Source organism: Rhineura floridana, chromosome 1 (assembly GCF_030035675.1).
Source record: "Rhineura floridana isolate rRhiFlo1 chromosome 1, rRhiFlo1.hap2, whole genome shotgun sequence".
NCBI lineage: Eukaryota > Metazoa > Chordata > Lepidosauria > Squamata > Rhineuridae > Rhineura > Rhineura floridana.
The window spans coordinates 285,291,751-285,319,660 of NC_084480.1; the positions used below are offsets into that span (position 1 = coordinate 285,291,751).

A 27,910-nucleotide genomic window follows, 5' to 3' on the forward strand; every position below is an offset into this window, starting at 1 on the left:
GTGACTGCTCTCTCTCTCTGTGTGTGTGTGTGTGTGTGTGTGTGTGTGTGTGTGAGAGAGAGAGAGAGAGAGAGAGAGAGAGAGAGAGAAGCTGCCCTCCACACGTGCACACGCACACACACACAGTAGCAACCACAAGAAGAAACTTTCTATTACACGTAATCATTTTCACTCTCTTTTTCTCAAAGAAAAGATGGGATTAGTCAAAATCTGTGATAGAGGGCATGTGAACTTTATAGTTGGTTTTTAATTGATTTTATCTCTGTGGTATTTGTTAAGCTTATTGTACATCACTTAGAGATGGCTCTTATTAAGTGGTATATGTTGCCAAAGTAAATCATAAATAAATAAAGCACTCCTTCCTGCACATTGCTCCAACCCTCCACACCCAGGAATGAGAATTTAAGCTGTCCATCCCCCCACTTCAAGAAAAAATGTGGATGCTAAATGGTATGTGCACATGTTCTCACACTCTCCTGCCAATATCACAAAATTGACATGCAATAAATCTGTTAATCCCAGCCACGCTTGGTGAAGCCTGAACACAGTCCTTTTTAAAATTCAGAGATGGAGTGAAGTGGCTGCACTTTCTGTTCACGTGGGAGTAAACACTATTGAACTCAACAGAACTTACTTCCAAGTAGATACGTATAGGATTGACATAGTCACAGTCCCGTCTACTGGTAAACCCCTGTATTTTGAAAATTGAGCATACAAGCCATCCAGGCTCCACTGTTTACATTCTAGTGATTATTTCTAAATTTGCATCAATACATACAAATTAGCACATGGAAATTTTATACGCATCTTTTCCCTTTTTTATCCTCTTTTGGTGGTGCTGCAAATCCTCTCTTTTGGCAATACGTAAGTGGCCACTTTATTCCGGTTTCAAACCAGACAATAATATCTTAAGTAAACATCACTTAAGATATGATTTCCCAGTTCAAGCCTTATAGGAAACTGTGATTTAACAAACCAGTAAGTCTTCCTTTGAGCCAGATGCGTGAGAGGAGAAGGAAAGGGGTTGGTGTGTATCTCATTCAAACTCAAACCAGCCACAGTTTGTTGGAGCAGCAGCAGTGTTACCTCTGAACCGAGTTGGTAACTGAAGTTCGTTACCAAGTTCATCACCTCTGAAGCAAGGTTCATTACTGAGTTCGTTACCTCTGAACCAAGCGATACAGCCACTCTCCACTCAATTGCTCTGGTTCACACACATTTCCTGTCTAACTCCATTGCAGGAAGCACAGGAAGTAATATGGCTACTGACACTATGAACTTTTAAAATTGGCCTTTGCAAACCCAAGGTGTTCACTTTATATCTTCCAGGAAAACATCTCCAACTTTGACATTGTGATGGAGTCCGATGAGGGAACATTCATGCCCACCGGCTTGGCTTTCACAGGTAGCAGTAAGGCTTGTGATATCATGAAGGAGATCATGAAATTGCTCAAGCCCATTAACATTACTGATGTCTTTGAAAATGGTGGAGGAACAGACATTAATTACTGGATACACGATGGAATACCAGGTGAGATTCCTGAATGAGTTTTGTAAATTGCTGAGTTTTTCCTACCTCTTTTATTTATTTATTTATTTATTTTTGCTTATCTTCCTTTATGGCAGCCCAGTGTTTGACAACAATTTTTCTTGAACAACTCATTATCAGAAATTAAATGTGTATACATATCCCAAGGCAAGCCTACAGAAGTTTGGCTAGAATATATGCTGGAGCTTCTATTTAGAAAAATTATAGATGATGCGTGGGCAATATGCTTACAATCTTCTTTTAGGCTTTAGGCTTTATAATAATCTTTCCTAGAGCAGTGGATTAAAAATAGCATGCCATTCTGCCTGCTTGAATGTGAGGAGGCATGTAGACACATTGAAATACAGTCTGAGTTGCTCCTTTATTCACATTAAATAGTTGGCCGGGGGCGCGGCGAAAACATAGGGTACAATCCTGTACTTGCAGTTGTAGCTGTATGCTTTATTTACAAACATACAACAGAACATGAATGGAGGCAAAGAGGCCACTCCTTCGGAAGAGGAGCTCCCCTTGAGAGTACATTGGACAACTGCCAGCAGCATCTCAATTGCAGCTAATTCCTGTTAGAAGCTCTCAGCATTCTTTCCTCCTCCACCTCCCAAACTGCCAGCCACTGTTTCTCACACTCTCACACATCTACCCTCTCCCAGAAGCCCTCTTCAGATGTTCACACCTCGTGGGATGAGGGGAGAGCTCCATTCCCCCCCCCATTGCATCCCCATCACTGACTTCATCACCTTCCACATGTTAAGAAAATGGACTTCTGCAACAGGGAGCTTTCCCTGCTCTTGGAAGCTCCCGACCTGATTTAGAATCCAGCAGGATCAGGGTTCTAAGTTGCACAGGGAGCCTCCATGAGTGAGAAGGGTCTCCATGACCGACATTCAGCCCTCCAAGTTGTAGAAAGCAGCAAAGCTGGTGACGGGGAAGACCAGAACTTGCATGCTCATTCCCAATCTCCCTCATGCCATTCTTATCACAAAGAGGTTTTGAATGCCTGAATAGGGCTCAAGCCCTAAAGGGTATCTTATTAAAAAAAGACCATCTCCAAACCATTAACAACTGACCATGCTGGACTGTTTGCCAGCAATCTGCCAAACAATAGATCATCAGCCAACAGCTGTAACAGCCTTTTCCCTTCTCCCACTCCAGCTAGTCCTTAGCTGCCATTACTCTGAGGCCTTTCTATGCAGGCTCAGTGACGCCAGGCAGCATGGTTGGGCAGCTGCCATTGGCCCCTTCTCTCCTGCTCAGCTTCAATGCCACTTCCACCACACAAGTTCAGGTATCACCACTGACTCCTCCTCTCCATGCCCAATGTGAGGTCCCACCCACCTGCTTGTCCACTGATAGTGTACATTTCTAAGATGGAGTGTGGGAGAGAGAATGAAAGAAGAGCCACCACTGCCTGTCCCAGAGGGGAATCCCACAGGGATGGCGGGGTGGGGCATGCCAAGGGCCCACAAACACTTGAAGTTAGCCCTGTTTCTATGACTTCATAGAATTAGACGGTGGCCTCCTTTCTAATGTCACAGTATGGAGACAAGCAAAGGAAGGTTTCACAAAACCAAAGTCAAATCAGTAAGTGTTGGAAGAATGCAGAGGGTAGCTGCTTGGTGTGTCTGGCAGAGTTTTCTCAAAGGGGTCATGTTGCTACAAATTGCACCATGCATATTCTGTCCAAGAGAGAAAGCTTTGAACATCTTGGAGCAGTTCTCAAGTCGCTCAGCTGTGAGCAGGCCAAGGGAATACTTACGGTATGTAATCCCACGGCAGCTAATTGTACATATTGTAACAGCTTTCATGATTACATCCAATTTAAACATGCCATGAAGTGTCGACACTTCATCAATTTAATTTAAATATTTTCCTGAAAATTCAGTCTGTTGCTTTGACGCAAGTCATTTATTTTCTTTTTAATCTCATGGAATAATTTTGTTAGCAATAAGAGCTGTTTTGGTCACAAATTCAAACACAGGGTCTCTTAGAATTGATTAATTTTCTGTGTTAGGGTCACTTAGCTTCTGTTCCCAGTGTTTAAATCCTCCTCCTCCTCCTCCTCCTCCTCCTCTTAGCAGTCTACCTTCCCCTTTTTACAGTTGTCACAGCAGAGATATTGTTCCTCTTGTCCTCTCCATTTACTCTCCTTTCACCTGTTTTGCTATACTGTGGGCACTCTTTTGCATCATGTATCATTCATTCTTCTGTGTGAACGGCTATAAAGGACAGGCTCTCTGGGCTTTGAGAAATAGTAATAATGCTAATAATACATGTGCACATATACTATCAATTTTTAAAATGAATTTTATTAATTATTACATACACATACCACATTTCTTCCAAGGAGCTCAAGGTTGCGTACATGGTTTCACCCCTCCTCATTTAATCCCCACAACAAGCCTGGAGAGGTAGGTTGGGATGAGAGAATGTGGCTGGCCCAAGATCACCCAGTGAGGTTCATGCATGAGTGGGGATTTGAACCCTGGTCTCCCTGGTTCTAGTCTGGCATTCTGACCACTACACCATCGTCATCAGTGCAGTTTTCACATGAGCAGCATTTTAGTCCTCAATCTACTTAAACTGGACTGGGTGGCCTAACCATACACTGCAGTTGTCACCAAAGCCTGTCATGACTTGGCTCAGTATACAAACTTAGAGTGCTAGAGTACTCAGCCACATTATGAATTCAGTATCATTCCCCAGTGAAGTTTTTCTCCAGCTCAGAAATCAAATTGACCTTTTGAACATCCGTGCGTGGGTCAGCAGTGCGTCCTTCAATATGTTCTTTCCAGGTGCTTGACATTTTTATGACATCAGGTGCCCTGAGAACAAATTGTCTCAGAATTTTTTGTTCTATCCATATTTGAGCCACCATCCTGGGTGCAAGGAGTCCTGGGATACATAATTTCCAGGACACTGATATTCCTAATGAATTCTCAAACACCCTGGAAAACCATATTATCCTCGGACTTGGGATGCTGTCATTTCAGTGTCCCAGGCACCAGGAATGAATGAAAGATTTGCCGAAAGACCTCTTGGTCACTGTTGCTATCTATCTATAATGTTTGCATGGAGGGAAGAGGCTGAAGGGCTTTCTGACAGTTGGAGGATTCTTAAGGACTTAAGAGGCATTCAGGCCATGTTGTACTCACAGTGTTGTTAGCAGAAATTCAACAAGGAGCCCATATTGGTTGGGGGGGGATGCTGTTTTCAGATATTTTGGGGAAACAGACTGAGCCAAGGGGCATACATCCATCAAGAGAATTCACTCAAACCTAAATAAGACTGTTCAATAGTAAACACACAGAGAACCATTTTCAGTGAACCAATTCTTTTTTGAATAGCCAAAGAACTCATTATAATCAGATTATCTTTCTATAAATGTATAAAAAAAAATTCTGTTCTTAATTTTAACTTAAGTGCTTTGCAGTGTGTATACATGGGTGGTCTTTTTCTTTCCAACAAATGCAAACCAAATGCTGTTGAATCAAATAAAATCAATTAAAATCTGATGGTCTTTTGATTCATGTAGGTTGTCATCCCTATGAGACATAGCTTCATTAGAGAGAAATCGTTCTCAATCAATTTCCTTCTATTTGTCTTTTATTTCTGAACTTCAGTTGCACAGAAAGCATTTTATTGCTCCACATATGTTCTCACTAACTGGCGTGGCTCAGCACTTGCTTGCAATGAGAACATGATGCTGTGTATGCAGCTGTAAAACAGTCTTGCTTGCTTGGTGTTCTTGGTAGGAAAAGCATGCTGGGATCCCAGCTAGACAAATATTCTAATATTTACAACAAACAAACAAACAAGTCATTTGATGCAAGAAAAGGAATCCCTTTCCCTTTGGTTTGATCAAGTGAGTCCTGATGGAAGAACAGAGTTCCCTACCACACCACAGGCTAGCCATACATACAGATTAATCTATCTTTTTCATGAAGTCTCTGGCATCATTGATTTAGGAAATTTATAACCCACTTTTCACTATATATCTCAAGGCAGCATACAGGGGAAAGAAACATACAATATACAAAATTTAAAACATAGATTTTAATTTTCAGAGAATAGAACATTAGAACAACACTCATGGCTCAAGGCCTCCTGAAATCAAACTGTTTTATCTTAGAGTCTGAAACTTAGCAGGGACACAGAGCCTGCGTGATTTCTAATGAAGGTAATTCCATAGAGTTGGGTTTCCTACACTGAAGGCATGACTTCTCGTTGACATGACTCATGCTTCTGGTCCAGAGTGGTGCTCAGTGCTCAGCTTGGGACACACAGGGTAAGATGACCTATAATTATCACTTTACACTGAAATTGAGCCTACATATATGTACCTGAGGCATCTTGCTGGGATTAAGAAGGAGGAATGGCTCTACCCATGCCAAAACTAACACTCTCCTTACCTAATCCTTCCAAAAATGAGTGGAAGATATTAGCAAGGTGTCTACATAAACAGATGGGCAGATATATGCAAAACATATATGAGAGGGAGAAGGCAGTGCCCAGGATGAGAGATAGCCCAAGACATTGGGGAAGGCCAGACTCCTCCAATCTGGTGACCTCCAGTTGTTTTGACTCTTAACTCCCATAGACCAGTATGGCCAATATCAGGAATGGTGGGAGTTGTAGTCTGGCAAAAAAATAATAATAATGGAGGGCATCAATTTGGGAAAGGCTGAGGAAGACCATTGCAAAAGAGCAGATGCTTTATGTGGAGAAAGTCCCCCATTCAGTCCTAGATTGAAAAGATCTTTAGTAAACAGGACTAAGAAAGACCTCTGCCTCTGAGAACTTGGAGCATCCAAGCTAGCCAGAACAGATAACACTGGGATAGATGGGCGAAGGCCTGTCTCTGTAACTTTATAATATTTTCATTTCTCCAAGCTAATCACAGCAAGAAATTAGTATTAGAAGAAAGAAGTTTTTCTTCTAATAAAAATTAATAAATGAGAAATATTAATGCTAATGAGTGACAAATGGTGGAGGTGCAGAGTCTGCACCTGTTCTTTCCATGTTTTTTTTTTGAGATTACACAAAGTGAGATGGTGCAAGCATAGACTAGTCTATGCCTGTCTGAGAAATGTGCACACCACTACTGCACCAAGAACACTGCAGGCCATTGACTACAACTTCCAGATTTTGGTCCATGAATCTGTTGATAATGACTTGGCTTAAATCACAGCAGGGAAGCTTCTAATGTTAAAGGTGAGCAGCTCACTGTGATATGAATGAGGCTATTAATGCTGAACATCTCTTCCCACAAGGAAACATGTGCAACAGAAAGGCACAACAGCTTCATGACTTTTGATTCACCCGATAGGTCTTCTCTGCTAAGACTGTGTATCTTTTCAGTCCAGTCCTGTTGAAATTGCTGCATCCCCCTTCACCACAGATGAAAGAGGAGATAATGTAGCTCTTAAGCATAATTTCCTATCGCTAAGTGACAGTTACTATTAACAGATAAAAGGAAATTAGGGTTCTGTGAAAGGCATTATTACAACCTCTCACAGTGATCTTTGTTTATTACATTTTTATCCCATCCTTCCTCCAAAGTGATAAGGGAGTTTCACCTAACATTGAATACTATGTTTGTCAATGGCGGCATTTCTAATAAGGAAGAGGTGGCTAGTCTTTGGGCCACATCCGGCCTACCAAGCCACAAGAAGTGGGCCCAGCACCCCCCATACAGCTTTATCTTCCAATCTGGTTGGCAAATGCAGTGCTCTGCCTGCTCTTTAGACAGCCTCTCTAAAGAGCAGGCGCAGGGCTCTTTTATCTCCAATCCTGCTGCCAAACACTACAGCACTATGATTGGAGATAGAGCCTGCGCTGTCTGCTGTGCTGTATATGTGGCGAACATGCATATGTTGTGAGAATGTCTTTGTGGCTAATATGCATGAGTTTATGTGTGTGCACATATACATTGGACATGCCTACAACTGGCATATGGCCCTTGGAAGAGTTGCAGACAGTCAATGTGCCCTCGAGCCGGAAAATGGTTAGCAATGCTTCTACCAAAGCAACATGATGTTTGCTGCACAACCTCCATTCTGGGTGACGACACTGATGTTATGGAACTCCCTCTCCACAGATACTAAGCAAGTTCTTCAGTTTTTTAATTTAGGTGCTTGCTAAAAAAAAAAAGGTTTCTGTTTAACCAAGTTTCCCCTGAAGTGAAGCTTGCATTAGTAGGAATCTGATTGCTGAACAGTTTTTAATGTTTGAGTTTTTATATTGTCTTATGTGGTTTTCTTTTATTCACAGCTTTGAGAAAAAATATTTTTGAGTGAGCAGTATATAATTATGCTAAAGAAAGAAAGCAACCACAAAACCACCATGACTGGCAGGTAGCCTAGGAAGGCTGTACTCACTATTGTATGCAGTGATGTTATGCAGGCCCTTAGCAGGTTGGAGTTGGAAGCCCTCCACTTGGTTTCCCCACAGGTCCTGCTTGGCAAGATGGAATTCACCAATGCATATGCAACTGGCCACTTGGAATTGGCAGGAATCCCTGGTTCTCTAGGGCTACCATTCTGCCGTGTTGACATCCTGAGTCCTCCTGACAGAGGCAACATAGCTGAGGAACCAGGTCCTCTCTCTCATTGCTTCCCTCCGTCTCCTCCTCTGTTCTGTAAAGGTGAGAGGCTTTGCCTCTTCCCCAGCAGTGGATTGTATTAGGTGGGGAGTACCTCTTAGGCCCACACTCAAGTATCTTCACTCTAGCATTTTGGTGGTTCTTTTGTCACCTTGGTTGCTTTGACAGACGGAAGAAGACTTCACCCATTGGAGGCCAGCCCCAGGCTGCAAAGGCAGTGGTAGGTAGGTGGCAGCAGCAACGCAGCGGTGCTACCTGGGCATTAAATAGGCCCAGCCATATTGGTTCACAGTGCGCATTTGCCTGCCATCTTGGGTGATGGAAAGCATGATGCACAGCATGCTAATGCACTGATGCAGCTGGGTCTATTTAACCCCCCAGTGGTGGTGGCAGTGCAACACGGAACGTGGTGAGGCCAGCTTTTACCAGCTGCAGAAGGGGTGTTGCCTGGGAGGGCGGTTCCCTCTCCACGATCTGCACCAGCATCGGGTCACTGGGCACACAGTCTGCAACCTGATGCTAGTGTGGATTGTGGAGTGGGAGCTACACCTCCTCTCATCCTCAGTAGCAGGGGTACTTCTCAATTGCAGGGGCCCTCTGCCAGTGTACAACTTAGCCGCCTGCTGGCGCTGAGCCTGCAATTCGTGGTGCCAATATATATCTTGTGGAAAGGGGAGTTTTGTGGCCCAATCTCCAGGTTCCATAAAATGTGACCTGTTCCAGCAACTCAGCCAGGCAACAAATTTTCCAGAGAAAATAACAGCAATCCAGTTTAGAAAAATAACTGATGTTTTATTTGTCAATTCTTAATCTTATATAGTCATATATAGTCTTCCAGAACAGCTCCTTGCACACACACACACCCCACTTGTGTCTGTCTTTAAAGGTATAAAGGCATACACTGACGTTACATTATATTGGTGCTTAGAGACCACCTCCCTTTTCTGATTGATTGGATCCCTTTGCGTGACATGGCATTACACTTCTTCATCTTTATTTGGGGCGGGGATGGACCTGCTTGATCATGAATCAGCTCTGATTTTAATCACAGGAGGCAGAGTGCAATGAATGTCAGCTTCAAGAACCCTTGCAACCTATAATGCTGTGCTTAAAGACACTGCCCCACCATGCATTGAAGTTGCATTATATGCAGGAAGATCAGGTTGCTCTTTGTGAGTGTTTGACTAGCAACAACGGCCGTCCAAGGCTAGCTTATTTACCCTAGGACATCAAATAGTCATTGAAAGGCATTAATGTTCCAAAACAAGTTCCTGCCAATGAGTGAGGGTAAAATGTTCTGGGGCAGGATCTTCATAGTCTGATCAACCTTTTCTGTAAAATCACCAAGAGGTAAAATGCATCCTTTACTTCACTTTTAAAGAACTATATGATTTTAAAAAACAAAAAGGTACATATAGGGCTCATCTACACAATGGTTTAGTATGTGTTTGGTGCTACTCACATCTCCTTTAAGTTCCCATGGTTCACATCACATTACTGGCACACAGGAGCTATCATGCAGGTTTCCCCCCTGTAAATCAATACTAACCCAATCCTCTGATAATACGAAAAGGGAAGTAAAAAATGTCTTTACTTCGTATCTCTAGTGCTTGCAGACACTTTGCTCCAATGCTTTTAGATGAGTATGTAAATCGTTTCCCTCTCCATGCCCACTCTCTCCTCCTCCCTTCTTTCATTTTGTTTCCTGTAGGCTGAAAAGCCACTTCCAGCTGTTCTCTCCCATTCTGCTAGCCTTTTTTATGGTGATGCAAATGGTGCCTTATTTTTCTTTATGCACAAAAGCATAACACTGCTCAAACAAAGGTTTATATTTCAGCTGCATTGTACCAGTGAAAATACAAATAGTTGGGAGACAACAGTTGCACTTCTGGGTTGTTGTTTTTTAAAAATGAGATTTATTGGTAAAACAAACTGAGCATGCTTGGTTGCCGAGCAACCAGAGGGAGTGGAAATGTTAAATTAGAGGCTGTGGTCATTAGGAAACTGCCTGATTGATCCTTCCCCTCAGTGTGAATAGAAAACACTGTTTGTAGCTGGCATTGAGCCCTTAGCGTGGACTGTGCAAATAGAAAATGGAGGTTTAATATGAAGTAATTCTCCTATGTGGATAAGCCCATAATGGCTTGGCTATATTGCTAGTGTTCACCATTTTTTTTTAAAAAAGTCAGTATGAACTTTAAGTCAGCACTTTAGGTCCTCACTTTAGCACTGTTAAGAATGAAAAAAATAGAATACAGCTATGAAAACACAACTTGAAAAGTTCCCCAAAATGGCACTGGCTTGTGGAACATAAGTTGTATGATTCATCCCTAGTAATGCTAAAGGCAATGACCAGTGGGTGTGTAGGCAATTTCCCAAGGACACTCATCATCAAAATGGGCTTGCTAACTAGGGGACAAAAGTTTTGGGGTTTGTGTGCCCCTCAAAAATGTAAAATCCACAGCAAGAGAAATGTCTGGGAAAAGACACTTGGAGGCTAGATCCTACATAGCCAATGAGCAGCTGGAAGTTCTTGCAAAGAACAAGTTGTCAGGAAAGGCCAAGATATTATTATTATTATTACAGCAACTTTATTAGTCAGACTAAGAGCAAGTGAGTTATTCAAGATCACTTAATTATCACTGCTTAGCAACATTTGAACCTGGGACTCATCTGAGCCAGACTGACCCTCATTTCCAGCTAGACATCACTTTAGTAATGTGATTACCATCCATGCCTGGGTTTTTAAAAAAAATTAAATATCAGGCATGGGGGAGGGCAATTTTCATCAGGACTGCTGCACATGATGAGGGGGAGTTTTACCCCATCCCTCCCCAGCAATGTAAATCCTCCCTGCACAACACTTAAACCTTAAAAGCAGCCATTGGTGCCAGTGTGATTTCCCCCCCTAAGGCTAATGGCCATGTGGAGGTTGGTTTTCATGGGTGCAGCAGGGGATGTGATGGCAGAGACGGGGCCAGTCACTCTGACACCCCGACCCCCACATGATTCTAAATTGCATAAGAGGGGAAAACCTGGAGCAGGCCTTAGATGTACTTAAATTTGGCTGGATTGTGGCCTTCATATTGTAAGAAACAATGGTTCTGAAGAGACCCACAACAAGATTTTAGTGAAGCAGCATTAAAAAGTTTATTAAACGATCTTGCAAGAGCGGGTGTCCACTAGGTGGGCACACCCAAGTGACATTGGTACAGATCTTTTATCCTCTACTCCGGCCGCTTGGTTCCCTCCCCTGTTTCCCCATTGGTCAGGTACTCCAGGGTTTACAGCCTATCCGTGCCTCCTATTCATGTTACAGGAAGTATCCATATTTGGTATGTTTCCTCCTCTTTTGGTATTCCCCTCCTTACGTCAGTCAAAGAAAAAACCCCTTCTATGTTTGTCAAGCAAAAACCCCCTTCGTTAGTCAAGCGAAGCAGAACCCAACCACAAACTGTTAAGCTGCACCTGTTTCCTGCTGCCTGTCTATTTTTGCTTGCCTCCTAGTTTCGTTACCAACTGTCAAAGAAAGAGAAAAAAACCCTTCTCTATGTCTGCCCTACTTAACTGCGTTTTTATGAAATTATCTATTCTAGCAACTTTTAACTACATTTTACACAAAGACATATACATAAAGCATTTGGCAAAACGCAATCTACACAAAGCCAAGAATAAAAAGCATTTTGTAAAAGCAACATATTTCGTGTATATCACAATATAATTAACAAACCCATCTTCTTTTGTTACATGACTGCATGATCCAGAAGTATTCACCATGCTTATTTTTTTTGAAAGGCAAAAATATTTGCCCAGAAAACCTCACCTTAATTGAAAGGTTCTAATTTGAAGAATCAGATTTCCACATTGCATTTTACACCTATTAATTTGGGTTTGGGTTTTTAGCTTGGAAAGAAAACTGGATTTTTTTGGTATCTTGAAAGTGAAGGATTTTGTGGTGAGGTGATGTCTGTTCCAGCCAACTGCAGGTCTATGCCATTCTCTAAAGGAGCTTCCTCAAGAATTTGTGTATGTATATGTAATGAGGCTACATTAACCCCATAGATTATAAATTCAACCTTTCTCTAGTACAGCTGTCCAATTTAGTTTTCTGTAGTGCTGATAGAACTTCACCTCCCATTCCCTAAACAAACTCAGTCATATGGGTGACGGGAAGAGAGGTTTTATTTCCAGACACTGTTTACTGAAAAAACTTTGTCGTTTTTGGACTTTGTTGTCTTACTGGCCAAATAAACTGGCATATACCAAATGGTTTTGTAAAAGTCTAAACAAGAATCATGTCCGACTTATGAAATTCGGACATTTCTTCTCACAGTAATAGCAAAATAAATAGCACTGAACACATTCATTGTTAGCATTTATGAATGAAAATGTTCACAACCAAATAGGTACGGTGGTTTGGAATTATTATGTAAGGAATTGGCTTAGAAAACATAAAACATAGGACAGTCCTTGTTGTCTAGGGCGCATAGCTACAGTCTAATAAACCATAAATCTGCAATCTACTGTTTGCTCTTTTTGTTGGATAAATCTTCCAGAATAAGACTATTTTATTTTATATTTTATTCCATTGATTGATTGATTTACCATATTTGTAGTCCAACCACCTGAAGGTCCCAAGGTGGAAATACATAAAATGAAAACCAAAATTAAACAATACTATTAAACACATCAACATAAATTCCAGATAAATAAAACAGCAGCAGCAATAAAGATCCAATCCAGTGCACCTCATTCTTTCCCCAAAGCCTTATCAAATATAAAAATATATATTTTTGTTATGTGCACCCAGTCTCCAAGCACTGAGAGATTTCAGGGGTCTAGGTAGACACTGTGGAATTCCATTACTGTGGAATGAAGTTCATTGGACACTGGTGGCATTTTCTGTGATAAACTTATTTACACATAGACAGCATGAGATGGAAGATTCACTGCATTAACATACCATCCCCATTTTACTGACATGACAACCCTGTGAAGTAGGTTAGGTTGAGAGACAGTGACTGACCCAAGTCATCTAGTGAGCTTTACGGATCTGTGGGGATTTGAACTAACGACTCCCAACAGGCCTTATCCAATGCTAGTCATTGCACCACACTGGTTGCCCTAAGGGTGTATGATGTCCATGCAATTTTTCTCTGTTCATGAGGAACTGATTTGCAATATTTTTAAGCTCTTATCAGGTCCAACAAAATATATTGTCACATGCATCCCAATCTTTTTGTTCTCTCTCTCTCTCTCTCTCTCTCTCTGTCACACACACACACTTGTACCTTGATGACATCACCTCCAGCCAAAAAAGGAAGAAGGAAGGCATCACCCCTTCAAAAAGGATCTCCAGTTATTTAGTTTCTGTGACAGCTCATCTCCTTAGCTTACATTACAAAGCAGATACTTAACAGAACTGGCTAGGCTACATACTTAACAAAGAAACTGGTTTAGTTATTTTAGCAGTCCCCTTTTCCTGAAGAATCTTATCTAACAGCTATCAAAATCACAGGCTTGGAGGAAGGATCAGACAGGTGGTGGGGCTGTGCCTTGGAAGTTTCACTTCAATCCATGCATTGTATTGCTGTGTGCTCTGAATCTATTGATCATTAGGGGCAATAGATATAGTTAGTCAGTTGAAAGGGCCCCTGCTTGAATTCTCTCCTTGTTACTTTCCTCAAGATTAACCATGCCTCTGATTGGTTAGACTGATATTCTCAGGGCTATCATCACTTCCAGTTCCTCCTCCTTCCCACAATTCTCTCTCTTCCCTACCTTTTGAATTCAGCTAGTGTAGATGATTAGGCTTTCCTATCCATGTGTACTTTCTTAATAAAATAAGTTTATTTTCTCATCTGATTTCCCTCCAGCTGAGTTGCAACTGCACACTGGAACCTCACCCCCATACCTTGCCCCTTCCTCTCTCCATCCCAGTATACAGCAGCGACTCACATAGAGGACGTCAGGTGAGTGGCACAGCCCCACTATGCCATCCACTACTGCTTGAGACCCAGAAAACCCTGTTTGGGAAATCCAAGTCTTCTACCCTCTTCAGCCTCTTCTTTAAACTTAGCAATGTTATTGTTTATAAATAATATTTTTAAAAAATGGAAATTAAAAAGTGCATCTGTTATCAGCAGAGTCTTGTAGCTATAAAATACTGTATTGTAGCATGCTTGCCTCATGAAATTTGTATAAAAAACTGAATAAATTGGGATCTATCACTGGGCATTAAAAATGAACCTCAGAAACCTGTGCCTTTTTCTTCAGAAAGAGTCAATTCGATCCACAGAGCCCCTCAGCCATAGGAAGCTGCCTTCTGTGGAGTCAGAGTCATTGGTTCACCTGCCTCTGTATTGTCCACTGCCTAGCAGCGGCTTCCTGGAGTTGCAGGAGACTTTCCCAGCTCTAACCCTTCCCCTGATTTTGCACAAGGGTGTCTGATTTCTGATTTCCCTCAGTGTTGCATTCTATACCATTCTGGATATATGAGCAACTTGCTGGCTATAGGAGCATCTCTTCAGAAAGTGCAAAGCAGTTTTGGGCAAAGTAGTTTTGGGCAAATGTGTCAATTTTGTTTCTGTTTCTCATTTTTATAATCTTTAATTCAGTTCCCCACATTTCCACATCAATTTGCAATTTTACAAAATCTTCAGGAAAATACATCCGCATTTTAAAGTGAACTTCTCATAATATACACCTTTTTCTATACTATTTTGACTAATGTACACATTTTACAAACAATTTCTCCTAATATAATGTATGCTTATGTTATTTTCAGTAATATATGCATTTTATGCACTAGTACGTAGTGACAAAGAAAACTATTACAATAGTTATTGTATAGAAATAGAAAAGCACAACAAAATGGGAAGAACAAGAGCCCCATTCCAAAAGATTAGAGAAATGAAAGGCAAATTTAAACCACGAGTAGGGATGTTGAATAATCAACAGGGAAACACACTGACTGACTGAGATGAAATGAAAGGAAGATGGAAGCAATACACTGAAGAACTCTATAAAAGAGATGCCAGGATGACAGATTCATCCACGGAGGAACCATATGATGAAGATCCAGAATTTTTAGAATGTGAGGTGAAAGCTGCTCTTAAAATTCTTGGAAGAAACAAATCACCAGGAATAGACGGCATACCAATAGAGTTGCTACAAGCTACTGAGACTGAATCTGTCCAAACTTTGATAAAATTTTGTCAACAAATATGGAAAACTAAACAATGGCCCACAGCCTGGAAGCGTTCAATATATATCCCACTTCCAAAGAAAGGGGATCCCAGAGAATGCAGTAATTACCGAACTATTGGCTTAATATCCCATGCAAGTAAAGTAATGCTCAAGATTCTACAACAAAGGCTCTTACCATATATGGAGCAAGAAATGCCAGATGTTCAAGCTGGATTTAGAAAGGGAAGAGGCACCAGAGTTCATATCGCAAACATACGTTGGATAATGGAACAGAGCAAGGAATTTCAGAAGAAAATCACCCTGTGCTTTATAGATTACAGCAAAGCCTTTGACTGTGTAGATCATGAAAAACTATGGAATGCTTTAAAAGAAATGGGGGTGCCACAGCATCTGATTGTCCTGATGCGCAACCTATAGTCTGGACAAGAGGCTACTGTAAGGACAGAATATGGAGAAACCGATTGGTTCCCCATTGGAAAGGGTGTGAGACAGGGTTGTATTTTATCACCCTATTTGTTTAATCTGTACGCAGAAAGCGGGATTGGACCAAGATGAAGGAGGTGTGATAATTGGAGGGAGAAACATCAATAATTTAAGATATGAAGACGATACCATACTCTTAGCAGAAACCAGTAATGATTTCAAATGAATGCTGATGAAAGTTAAAGAGGAAAGCACAAAAGCAGGACTACAGCTGAACGTCAAGAAGACTAAAGTAATGACAACAGAAGATTTGTGTAACTTTACAGTTGACAATGAGGACATTGAACTTGTCAAGGATTATCAATACCTCGGCACAGTCATTAACCAAATTGGAGACAATAGTCAAGAAATCAGAAGAAGGCTAGGACTGGGTAGGTCAGCTGTGAGAGAACTAGAAAAAGTCCTCAAATGCAAAGATGTATCACTGAACACCAAAGTCAGGATCATTCAGACCATGGTATTCCCAATCTTTATGTATGGATGTGAAAGTTGGATAGTGAAAGATGTGGATAAGAGAAAAATCAACTCATTTGAAATGTGGTGCTGGAGGAGAGCTTTGTGCATACCATGAACTGCGAAAAAGACAAATAATTGGGTGTTAGCACAAATTAAACCAGAACTGTTACTAGAAGCTAAAATGATGAAACAGATTATCATACTTTGGACACATCATGAGAAGACATGATTCACTAGAAAAGACAATAATGCTGGGAAAAACAGACAGGAGTAGAAAAAGAGGAAGGCCAAACAAGAGATGGATTGATTCTATAAAGGAAGCCACAGACCTGAACTTACAAGATCTGAGCAGAGTGGTTCATGTCAGATGCTCTTGGAGGTCGCTGATTCATAGGGTCGCCATAAGTTGTAATCGACTTGAAGGCACATAACAACAACAACAACATGCACACTTTACCTTAATGTATGCATTTTTGTACATGTTACTTTGCTGAAGAACAGCACTACAAAATTTGGAGAAGGGTGAATTTCAAAGGGTGGCTGTGTTTCAGTTTCCATCTTGTTTCAGAAAGTATAAATTAAACAGGTTTACTTTTAAATGTGAACTGAATCAGATTTCTCTACCATCCTTAGATACAAGTGGGAAGATGGCCTAGTAAAACGCTGCCTGTAGTTCTTTGGATTCAAGCCAGTATTTTCAACCAGCACATTTTATTAGCAGAAGCTAGATCTGTAAATATCTTTTGGGGTGAACTGTAGTATGAATAAGTACATTGCTTTGAAGTTATATCAACCACTTCTCATTTATATAATTAGTTTTCCACCACTGCAGCTTTCGGCATCGGCACCGTCTGTCCCTCCCTCAGTGGCCATGTCGTTTGCATGGCTATGGGCAAGCAGCATCCCGTCATCCGCTCACCTGCCTGCCTCTCAGCCTATGAGGCCTCTTTTCTTCCTCTGTGCCTCCTCTTCTTCTTGTGACCCACCCTGTCCCTCAGTCCTCCACTTCTTCCTCCTGCCACCTCTGCCATGGCAATGAGACGGACCCCGCTGATGTGCTCCGGCCACACATGGCCCATGGTGAATTTGGCCTTCAGCCGCATCACTCCCTATAGATACTTCCTCATCAGTGCCTGCAAGGATGGCAAACCTATGCTTCGCTAGAGTGACACAGGAGGCTAGATATATAATTAGTCTTGTCTGAACAGCTGACAAGTTTGTGCTGTGTTGCCCATCGATTCCTTTTTTTAGAAACAGCAATTCAGTAAACACAGCCATCCCACCACTTTTCACTTCAACCCATTCTCTTCATATCCCCTTGAAATCATAACATAAGCACCTTCTGTCAGACCAAGAAGCAGACACTAAAAATACAGTTAGATTTTGTTATTTGAAAGGAACTGTTAAGACATGAAGGAACTTCCCTGAAATTCATCAGGCAAGTAATCCCATAAGCAATCGATTAAAAAAAAAAAGTTTAGAGACCTGCCCAACCCAGTTTATGAATTGGCCAGTTGAATTCTGAATGATTGAAAGCTTTACATGGACTTAGTAAATCATCGGAAAGCCAAGATCTCCTACAAAGTGCATATTGAGCGTGGAGGCTGCCTGTGTGTACTATGGTAAATATGCCTGGAAGGGCGTGGATTCTTCCTGGAAAGAAAGACTAAGCCTTGTTGGATTGCTGTCATTGGCTGCCAACTGAGGGCCAGTCTACACATCATGCTAGCAATCCAGAACCAGATTCAAACAGCATCTTCTCCACAGTACTAGCGCTATTGCATGTGGCACTGCACCTAACATTCTTCAGAATCACAAGTTGGGTTTTGTTTCTTTATTATTTCTTTATTTATTATATTTGTTTTTAAAAAAGGAAAAAATAATTTTGTAACAAATAAATATAAATAAAACCACTTTTAGCATCCAGGATCAAGTAAACATGTTAATAGAGCAAAAGAGAAAACAGATTAATTTTGAGTTTCCAATAACAATAAAAAACCAATAAATAAATATAAACAAAAGCAACTTTTAGCATCTTGATAAGATCCAGGATCAAACAAACATGTTAATGAAGCAAAAGAGAGAGCAAATGGGAGAAAAGATAATAATACTCAAAAAGATAAAATATTGAACTGCAATATTTTTATATTTTGTCTTGTAAAAACTCAACCTGTCCTTTACATTGGATTTCCCCACAAAATCATTCTGAGGTATCAGGTAGCTTCAAAATCACTCAAAGCTTGAAATTCAGAGGCTACATAAATTACTTATTAATAGTTCCACAACTTGCATATCTTGTTGGCATTTACTGCATTTCATTTCACTTTTCAGACAGTTGCTGTCTTCCAAAAATGGCTTACAACAACCACTAAATGACGCACAGGTCCTGCCATCAAGCTAAACAGACAGAGCACACAAGGGCGGATGAGTGGAGGGAATAGGTAGAGGAGAGAGACCAGAAGCTAGAACAAAGTGGTGAGCTTTAAGCCTTTATATCCAGTTGAGGCTGGTCTGGTCTTCCCTTGATGGTGTTCTTGATTGAATAGCAGTTGGTGGATCTTGTTCCTTTGACCAGTGGATGAGGCCAGAGCGTCCCCTTGCTTTTACAGTCCCAAAGCAGATGGTTTTAGGTTTAGGTTAGCTTCATTACATTTATATAGGCTTCCCACTAAAAAAAGTCCCAAAGTGATTTCCCGCCAAGTAGGGATTGACAAATCTGCTCATTCCAGTTTCTCTCATTATCTCCTTTTTCCACTATTCAGTTCTTCCACATCAATGTGTGATTCACAGCAAAAAAAAAGTCCTCAGAAAAATTCATAAGCGTTTTAGAGCAAATTTCCCGATACTTATTTTGTATGTAATTTTGCCTAGTATACCCATTTTTGCAAAGCAGTTTTCCTTAATAGAATTTATTTTTGCATGCTATTTTCACTGATATATGCATTTTAATGCAGCTTTTATCCTAGTATGTATATTTGGAGAAATGCATTGCAAAATTCGGAGAAGTGTGAGTTTTGAAGAATGGCTGTGTTTTGGTTTGTGTATTGTTTCAGAAAGTGTGAATTCTGAAGGTTCACCTTTAAATGTAAACTGAATCTAGTTTCTCTACAGGCAAGTAAAAAAATACAATAAAAAATTGCATAAACATATTGAAAACAGATTTAACAATACAAGATCATATTTATTGCTGATGTTGCCCAAATGCCTGGGAAAACAAATATGTTTTTGCCTAGTGCCAAAACAATAACAAGGTTGGTGCCAAGCAGGCCTCCCAAAGGAGGATCATTCCATAAATGGTGGGGAGTTACTGCACATAAGGTCTGTTCTGACATCACCACACTCCCTTGGATGATCTCAGGGTCCAGGCAGATTCATATGGGGGAAAGGCAGTCATTTAGATTGAGTGGGCCTACTCTGTATAAGGCTTTAAAGGTCAAAAGCAGCAGTTTGAATTGGACCCAGAAACAAACTGGCACCCAGTGCAGTCAGACTAGAATCAGTGTTGTATCTTTGCATCTTCTTTTCCAGTGAGCAATCTAGCTACTGAGTTCTGCATTAGCTGTAGTTTCTAAACCATTTTTAATGGCAACCCCTCATACAACTCATTGCAGTAGTGTAACCTGGAGGTTATCAGACAGGTTACAAAGACAGGCTATCCCCTTCAGGTACCAGCCAAAGCTGGTAGAAGAGACTCTATTCAACGGAAGCCACGGAGGGAGGGATGAGCCATCCTAAGTCTGCCGTTTGTCATCTTTGCTGCTGTTCAGCCATAGCACCGTTCCATCCCATTTTTGTGGACCTTCTTTAAAAATGCACCAAAAAAATGTCCTATAGGTTGTATGCATTTTGGACACATTTTGTGTGTGCTTTCCCACAAAATATGCATTTTTCAATGCATTCTCTCCCCCCCCCCCATGCACAGTATTCAATGTTTGTGCACACTTTTGGGACAAACTGCACTGCAACCTCCAGAGAAGTGTACAAACCATTTGATAGCTGTGTTCCAATCTGCAAGCAAGTTCAGACATGTTGGTCCACTGCAAAAAGTGGACTGAACAAGTTCATCTATAGCTTCGTGGCTGAGTGAGGATTTTAACCCAGGTTTCAGAGCTTGGAAAAGTTACTTTTTTGAACTACAACTCCCATCAGCCCAATCCAGTGGCCATGCTTACTGGGACTGATGGGAGTTGTAGTTCAAAAAAGTAACTTTTCCAAGCTCTGGTCTTCCTGATCCATGTACCTTCCTGATCCATGTCCACAACTCTAGTAATCACTCCACACCATATTATTCCAAGCCCTACCAACCCAAAGCCCTAAAAGCTGAGACAAGGGATTTAAATGTGCATATGCAATGTTAGGAACTTGCATTTTTGCAAACACAACATAAAGGTAGATGTATTTTCTTTAGCACTTCATCAGCTTGCATGAGTCTTCCGTAAAATTATCTTGTCCTGGTGGAAAACAAGGATGAAATGAGTCTGTTGCTGACATGTTAGGAGCTATTAAGGTGAAGCCTCATGCCAAGAGACCAGTTTTAATTGCTTGGCACTTAGAGAACCAACTGCAAATGTTAAATCCATTACTGTAAAAAAAAACTAAACTAAACTGCATTACAAGAGAGTGTTCGTTAACCTGTGAAGTCGCTTTTTGGTGAGCACTTATTTTAACACCATTCAATGAAAATAGATCTTTGAAACATTGAAATTGCTTCTTAAAGCAAGTCATGTCACTTCTCCAGGTACAGCACTTCCTTTCTGCCTGCTCAGTGAAAATTACATCATGCCCTGGTAATCTCCCTCCTTTATTTCTCTTTTCTGGTCTTCTAACACCTCAGCTGTCTCACCTCCAGAATTCTGCCACCAAAAGCTATTTGCCTATTTTGTTATCTAGAGTATGTGACACCCCTTCTTAAATCTCTGCATTGGCTCTCCTGTCTGCTCCTGCATCTAGAACGAACTATGCACCCATTCTGTCAAAGCCCTCCTTGATCTAGCTCTCTCTCAATTCTCCATCCCCATATCCCAATATATCCCTTCCTCTGCCTATGACCTTTCCTCCTTCAGCTCCTTCTCAGCTGTCTCAAGTAAGGCCAAGCTGAAATCACTCTCTATCACACACACAAACACTTGTGGAACCATTTGTTCCACTCCGAAGATAGAGGGGAAATTGGCAACTTTTGAGCATGTGTGTGTGAATTCTCTGCACTTTTGTGGGTGGACTTAAAGACAAGGTGACTAAGCAATTTTAACTGGGGGGAAATTGCAGCCATTTCAAGTGGCACTAGACGGCTGTATTGGAAATACACATAAGATTATTGTATTTCAAGGAGATAGGTGGAGCCCAGCAGTTGCCCCTTTAATACTCTACCAGGAGCCTATGTAGGGGCCTGAATCTGCTTAAGTAGAATTATTTAGGCTGTATTCTTTCAGGAGATAATTCTGTGTGGGAATGCATTATGTCACACAATGTCATAAGAGAGTGTATTTAAAAGGAATCTGTGTTGGCTACTTGCCAACATTATCAAAGTCACTAGCAGTTCATGTGATTAGCATGGGACCACCTAGTTATCTTTATTGGCTTTTTGCCAATCCTTCAAAGTTAGCTAGAATGAAATGTGAAGGGCTGGACATTTCAGGTCATAAGGTCAAGCTTTGGCAGAGTCCCACAGTGACAGGGAACAATGTTAGCCTGCCAAACCTTTGATCTGGGATTGGTATGTGAATGATGTTATATCCTTTGACTACCTGCCAAGCAAATGCTCCTTTAATCTGACCCAGCTTTGCTCACCTGGATACTCAGCGCAACACCAGCACAGGCTGCAGGGACAGAGGGGAGGAGTTGCTGTGGTCTACAGAACTTCCTTCTCTGTCACCAGGAAACCACTCTGTCTTAGAGCTGGCTGCGAGGGCCTGCACCTGGTGTTGGGCCAAGGAGACAGTAAACTAGGGTTGCTGCTGGTGTACCATCCACCCTGCGCTCTGCAGGTGACGGCCTCCTGAAGATACCATCTTATCAGGAGGTCCGTTCTGCACAACATAGGAAATGGACCTTTAGTGTAGTGGTACCTCTACCCTTTGGAATTCCCTCCTCTTAAATATTAGACAGGCACCATCTCTGTTATCTTTTCAGCGCCTACCGAAAACCTTCTTCTTTCAACAAGCCTTTTAAGTAGAGACCATATCCCAGTCTGCATCTGTGTTGGAATTGCTTTTTAATATGTTTTAAACCTTTCTTTATATGTGTGTGTGTGTGTTTAAACCTTTTAAAAAACGTTTTTAAAGCTTTTAAAAATGTTTTTAAAGATGTTTTATTTTAATATATTTTAAAGTCTGTTTTTATGATGTTTTAAAGTGTTTTTAATGCTTTTGTTTGCCACCCTGGGCTCCTCCTGGGAGGAAGGGCGGGATATAAATCAAATAATAAATAATAAATAAATAAGTAAATTAAGGCCAATGATACATAAGAAGGTGTGATTAATACACCAATCAGCTTTTGTCAATGTAGTTTAACAGTATATATAGAGATAGATCACAATATAATGAGAAGAGAACCTCAGTTAAGGCCAGCCTTTGCTGAGGAGAGGATTCCATGCAGACCAGCTTGAGACAGTGCTGCATCCTGGCCAGCTCACAGTGCATTCATGGGGTCTTGGGCCTCTTTTTAATATTTGTCTGTCTAGGCAAGGATCTCACCACTAGAACACACAGATGAGGCATAATGGGGCTCCCCCAAGTGTCCTGTTTACTGAGCATTCATCCTGATTTGCTTGCACATAGCTTACGCAGAGGCTAAATTATGTCCAGAGCCTTTACTGAGCATTCATTCTGATTTGTTTACAGAGACGTTGTATGCAGAGCTTGGAGAAGTTACTTTTTTGAACTACGACTCCCATCAGCCCAATCCAGTGGCCATGCTGGCTGGGGCTGATGGAAGTTGTAGTTCAAAAAAGTAACTTTTCCAAGCTCTGGTTATATGGCAGTGAGCATTCATCCTGATTTGCTTGTGCAGTGTTTATACCAGTGGCGTACCAAGGGGGGTGCACCCTGGGTGCAAGCAAACAACGGGCAGCTCCCTCAGGTTTCTGGCGGCTCTTTTCAGTGGCAGAGGCAGGGCACGCCTCCGCGGCGGCCCCATGGCTGGCTGGCTGGCTGACTACAAGGAAGGGGGCTGGTGCCACAGCTCACATCCCGCACCTGTGGGGCTGCATCAGAGGCTCCTCCATGGTGCCCCTCACCAAGCGCAGCTCTGCACTCCCTTCATTGGCCTCCCGGCCGCAGCGCTCACTGTCGCCCTCCTCTGCCTCCTTCTCCCCTTCCCTGCCTGCCCCAAGAGAGGCAGCCCTTGGGCCAGCAGAGCAAGGTGAGCGCCAGGTTCCGTGCCAGGGCAGGGAGAGCGGAAACGCACCAGGCCCCTCCCTCTGGCAAGCAGGTGCTTCGGCGGCTGGACTCGTTCGCCACCTGCCCACCTGTCTGCTCAGCAGCACCCCCGGCCGCCAGACGAGAGGGCCGTTGAACGCGAGTGTCCCTGAGGGCGTCTGGTTGGCCAAGAGAAAACACCGGGGCAGGCTAGGTGGTGCCGCTGGCCTGATCCGGCTGCAGGGCTCTTTCACTCTCCCCGCAAGCAAGTGGGGCGACCTCCACAGTGCGGCCACCACTCGCCACCCTGCCCTCATCACAGTTTCCCCGGCACACCCCTAACCTCGTCTGCTCAGAGCTGCGCCTCCTGCAGCCTCTGCAGCCTGCCTCTACCAGCAGATATGGTGAGGGTCTCCCGCCCGGCTTCTGTGGAGCCCCCACAGCCATTGGCAGTCTACTACTGTGTCACATCTGGCCAGGGGGGTAGGGGCTGGGGCCATTACTATTATTCATTTCATTTCATGATTATTACTGAAAATAATGTTGTTGTATAGAGGAGGGGGGGTGTTAAAAAATGATCCATTCCGTGTGTCAAATACACTAGGTACGCCACTGGTTTATACATCTTTCTGCTAATCATTTACCCATCTCACACTTTTCAGTGCATGTCCCCATCATTTGCATAGCAGGAACAAAAGGGAACAGGCACCAAACTGAAGACAAAAAAGGGAGGCAGGCTCTGGTGCCAAGTAAGATTTATTGTAGTGCTCTACGCATTTCGGAAATACTTTCCTTTCTCAGGAGCTAAAAACATTCAGACAAACTCAAATTAATGTCATGGAGACAACACCATGATCTTAAACATCAGCAGAGTACTTTCAGAGACCACATTCTGTGTGAATCACTTAAAAAACATTTAAAAATTTTTTTCATTATGATATATCCCTGATCTTTACCATCAGACTAGCATCTTATAAAACCATACTGTATGGCTCAAATTGAACAAAATCTTGTAATAGCCATTACAAAGCAGCTTAAACATAAAACTCTCTCATTCCCCCAGAAAAACACAAAGACCTTGCCCTGTACTGACCTGCGGAGCTATATTTCCTTAGCTCTGTCAAAGCAATGCAAATTCTTTATCCAAGCCCCACACTGAATGCAAACCAAACTTAAAGGCTGCTAGTATCCATACTAAGTATATAAATCAGCTCAGCTGCACAATCACTGCATTTGTGAATTTTACTGATACAGCTGGTACTTACAGTGACTAACTAGCATATACAGTTTTTACAGACAGTAAACCAAGTTTCATATAAAACCCTTGTTTCTTACATTATTTAAAATCAGAAAACTCTAAATCCTCATTTAATCCTAGAGGTCCCAGACTTTTCAGAGAAATGATCCGGAATAACTCTCTCTTACTGAGTAATCTATCATTACCCATAACTCTTTCAATGGCCCAAAATGTTAATCATTTGTTTTATGTTGTTTTTCAATAAAGTGTCTAACCAACGGAGCACCCATTCCTTGGTGTCTTAAATTGCAAAGATGTTCCCCAATTCTGAGTTTTAATGGTCTCAATGTCTTCCCAACATAAATCTGATTATAGGGACAGGAAATCAGATAAATGACTTCTACAGAATTACAGGTAAAGAAATCATGGATTTGAATATGCTTTCTAGTGTTGGGATTGACCAAAAAAAAATTCTTTTGAGTAAACTTTCAGTGTGAGCAATGGCCACATGGATGGTGTCCTGTTGGCTTAGATGTATGAAAGATTGTTGATTGACACTTGTAATTGTCGCTCCTTGCATATTCTGTATGGATCAACCAGTCCTTGAGATTTCTTGTTCTTTTAAATGCTACCATAGGTCATGTTGTTAGGCCTGGCAGATCCTGGACCAAATGCCAGTTGGAGCAAATATGTTTGAAGTCTCTTAGTAATCAGATTGAATGGAAGGATGCATGCTGTGCGGTTCTGCACCGTTCTTTTTTGAGGACATAACAGAATGTCACGTTTACAGGCATTAGCTCTATTAATAGCTGTCCTCACCACCTTAACAGGATATCCTCTATCATAGAAACGTTGTGCTAAAGATTGAGATTCCTGGATGTAGGTTTCTTGAACAATTACGCTATATTCTTAAGAACTGATTGTATGGTAGATTATTCTTGAGATGAGCAGGATAACTATCATACTTAAGAAAAGTGTTTCTATCAGTAGGTTTGTTGTAAATGGTGGTAATTAAACTCTTTATGGATTTTTTGACTATGATGTCCAAAAAATTGACCTGTTCAATACTGCAAGTTGTCTCAAAACTAAAATTGGGATATTAAACATCAATCCATTGAAAAAAATCCCTCAACTCATTGTTTGTGCCTCGCCAAATCATGAATATATCATCTATATATCATAGCCATGAAATTATATTTCTGCCATGTGGATTGTTGGCAAAAAATAAATTGTTGTTCAAAATGTTGCATGTATAAATTTGCAACCTCTGGAGCCATGGGGCATCCAATGGCCACCCCCTTGGTCTGCCAAAAGAACTTTTTGTTAAATGAAAAATATTTTTTCCATAAAGCTATGTCGGCCAAGGAGGTCAAAAAATGAGTTGGTGGATTCCGTACTTCTCGTTTCTGTAAAATATCAAAAATTATTTCCAGTGCCTGATCTTGTGGAATACTTGTATATAAAGATTTGACATCCATAGTGACCAGAACGTCTTCTGACTGGATCTTAATAGGTAGCACAGGTGGCTGGCATCCAAAAAGGCAGAGATGGGGCAGGGGGGAACCCAAGATGCCGGAGACAAAGAAATGTGAGTAAAAAATTCCAAATCCATTTACTGAGAGAATGAGCCTAATGCATTTCAGCCACATAAAACTCAGCCTTCATCAGGGGCTAGAGATAAAATACGCATAAGTATAATCAATAATGTATCTGTATCAACTCATAACATACATAGTAAAAACAAACGGCATCTTAATAGGACCTATTTTTTGTAAAAAAAAAAAAATGTGTGGAATCCCGCACATATGATCTCATAGAAGGAATGAAAGGTTTTAAAAAATAATCAACAAACTGAGACAATGGTTCCAGTATAGAATCATTGCCTGAAACAATGGGGCGACCTGGGGATGAGAGAGTTTCATGTTTAAGCTGCTTTGTAATGGCTATTACAAGATTTTGTTCAATTTGAGCCATACAGTATGGTTTTATAAGATGCTAGTCTGATGTTAATGATCAGGGATATATCATAATGATTTTTTTAAAAAATGTTTAAGTGATTCACACAGAATGTGGTCTCTAAAAGTACTCTGCTGATGTTTAAGACCATGGTGTTGTCTCCATGACATTAATTTGAGTTTGTTTGAATGTTTTTAGCTCCTGAGGAAGAAAAGTAGAGCACTACAATAAATCTTACTTGGCACCAGAGCCTGCCTCCCCTTTTTGTCCCCATCATTTGCATAACCAGGAAAAGTCAGTTTATAAAAAAAAAAGCAAAGCCTCATGCCCTTGGTGTGGGGCGCCTTTGTTGGGCAGAGCACAGCCCCAATCAATGATGGAAGCTGTGTGAGCTCTCAAGGGAATGCCGTAGTCGGCGGTGATCCTGTGAGAGCCACGGAGGGTCAGGGTTCAGCTGCAAGCCTATTAAAGGTCCTGGCCTGCTGGATGTTGGCCTCTTTCTTCATGTGCCAGTTTTTCCACCCATCCTCCCTTGGTTTTATTGAGACTCTGAGCTGTTTATAACAAGGTTGCTGGTTGACAGGTCAGATAGGAGTTTTTTCTCTCAATCAAATTGCCCCTCGATTAAGCAGGGGTCTTTTTTGCCTATCCCTCAGTGATCCACTATGCAGTTGTTAGACATACATATGCTTCTGTCACAACTGTGGTGGCGATGGCATTGGGTAGGATCAGACATAAGGAGGACTCCCATAAGGGGTCTAGTGGGGTACTCATTGTCCATGCCCTTAGCTCAGGAGGATCATTGCCTCATCCAGCTTACAACCACCCCACTGGTTGAACAGCAGGACCACAGGCACCTTGGGCTTGTGCCCCACCTGGATCTAACACTGGCCAACTCCAAAGGGTGATTCCCAGCTGCTTTTTGGATGACTCAGCATTCATTCAGCATGGGCTGCTGCAATGAAGTGGATCCTTGCCCTGCTGCCATGCCAGTCCCTGCTTACGTGATTTAATCAATAAAGTTGTGGCCTGTTTTCACCCATAAGCCATTGTTGGCTGTTTTA

At 41.7% G+C, this 27,910-nt stretch overlaps 1 protein-coding gene across 9 annotated transcripts in view; it reads left to right on the forward strand.

The window, feature by feature from the left end:
* The window catches only part of CPQ (carboxypeptidase Q), a 272,115-nt gene that overhangs the window by 203,646 nt on the left and 40,559 nt on the right, over nucleotides 1-27,910 (forward strand). For 4 of the 9 annotated variants that reach the window (XM_061603538.1, XM_061603525.1, XM_061603528.1 and 1 more), the window contains exons 7-9: nucleotides 1,330-1,531; nucleotides 25,266-25,304; nucleotides 26,404-26,478. In XM_061603538.1, coding sequence (XP_061459522.1) covers nucleotides 1,330-1,531; nucleotides 25,266-25,304; nucleotides 26,404-26,478 — 316 coding nt within the window. Of the gene's footprint in view, nucleotides 1-1,329; nucleotides 1,532-14,026; nucleotides 14,128-25,265; nucleotides 25,305-26,403; nucleotides 26,479-27,044; nucleotides 27,379-27,910 lie in introns of those variants that run through there. The other 5 variants (XM_061603548.1, XM_061603558.1, XM_061603569.1 and 2 more) reach the window with 5 other exon arrangements.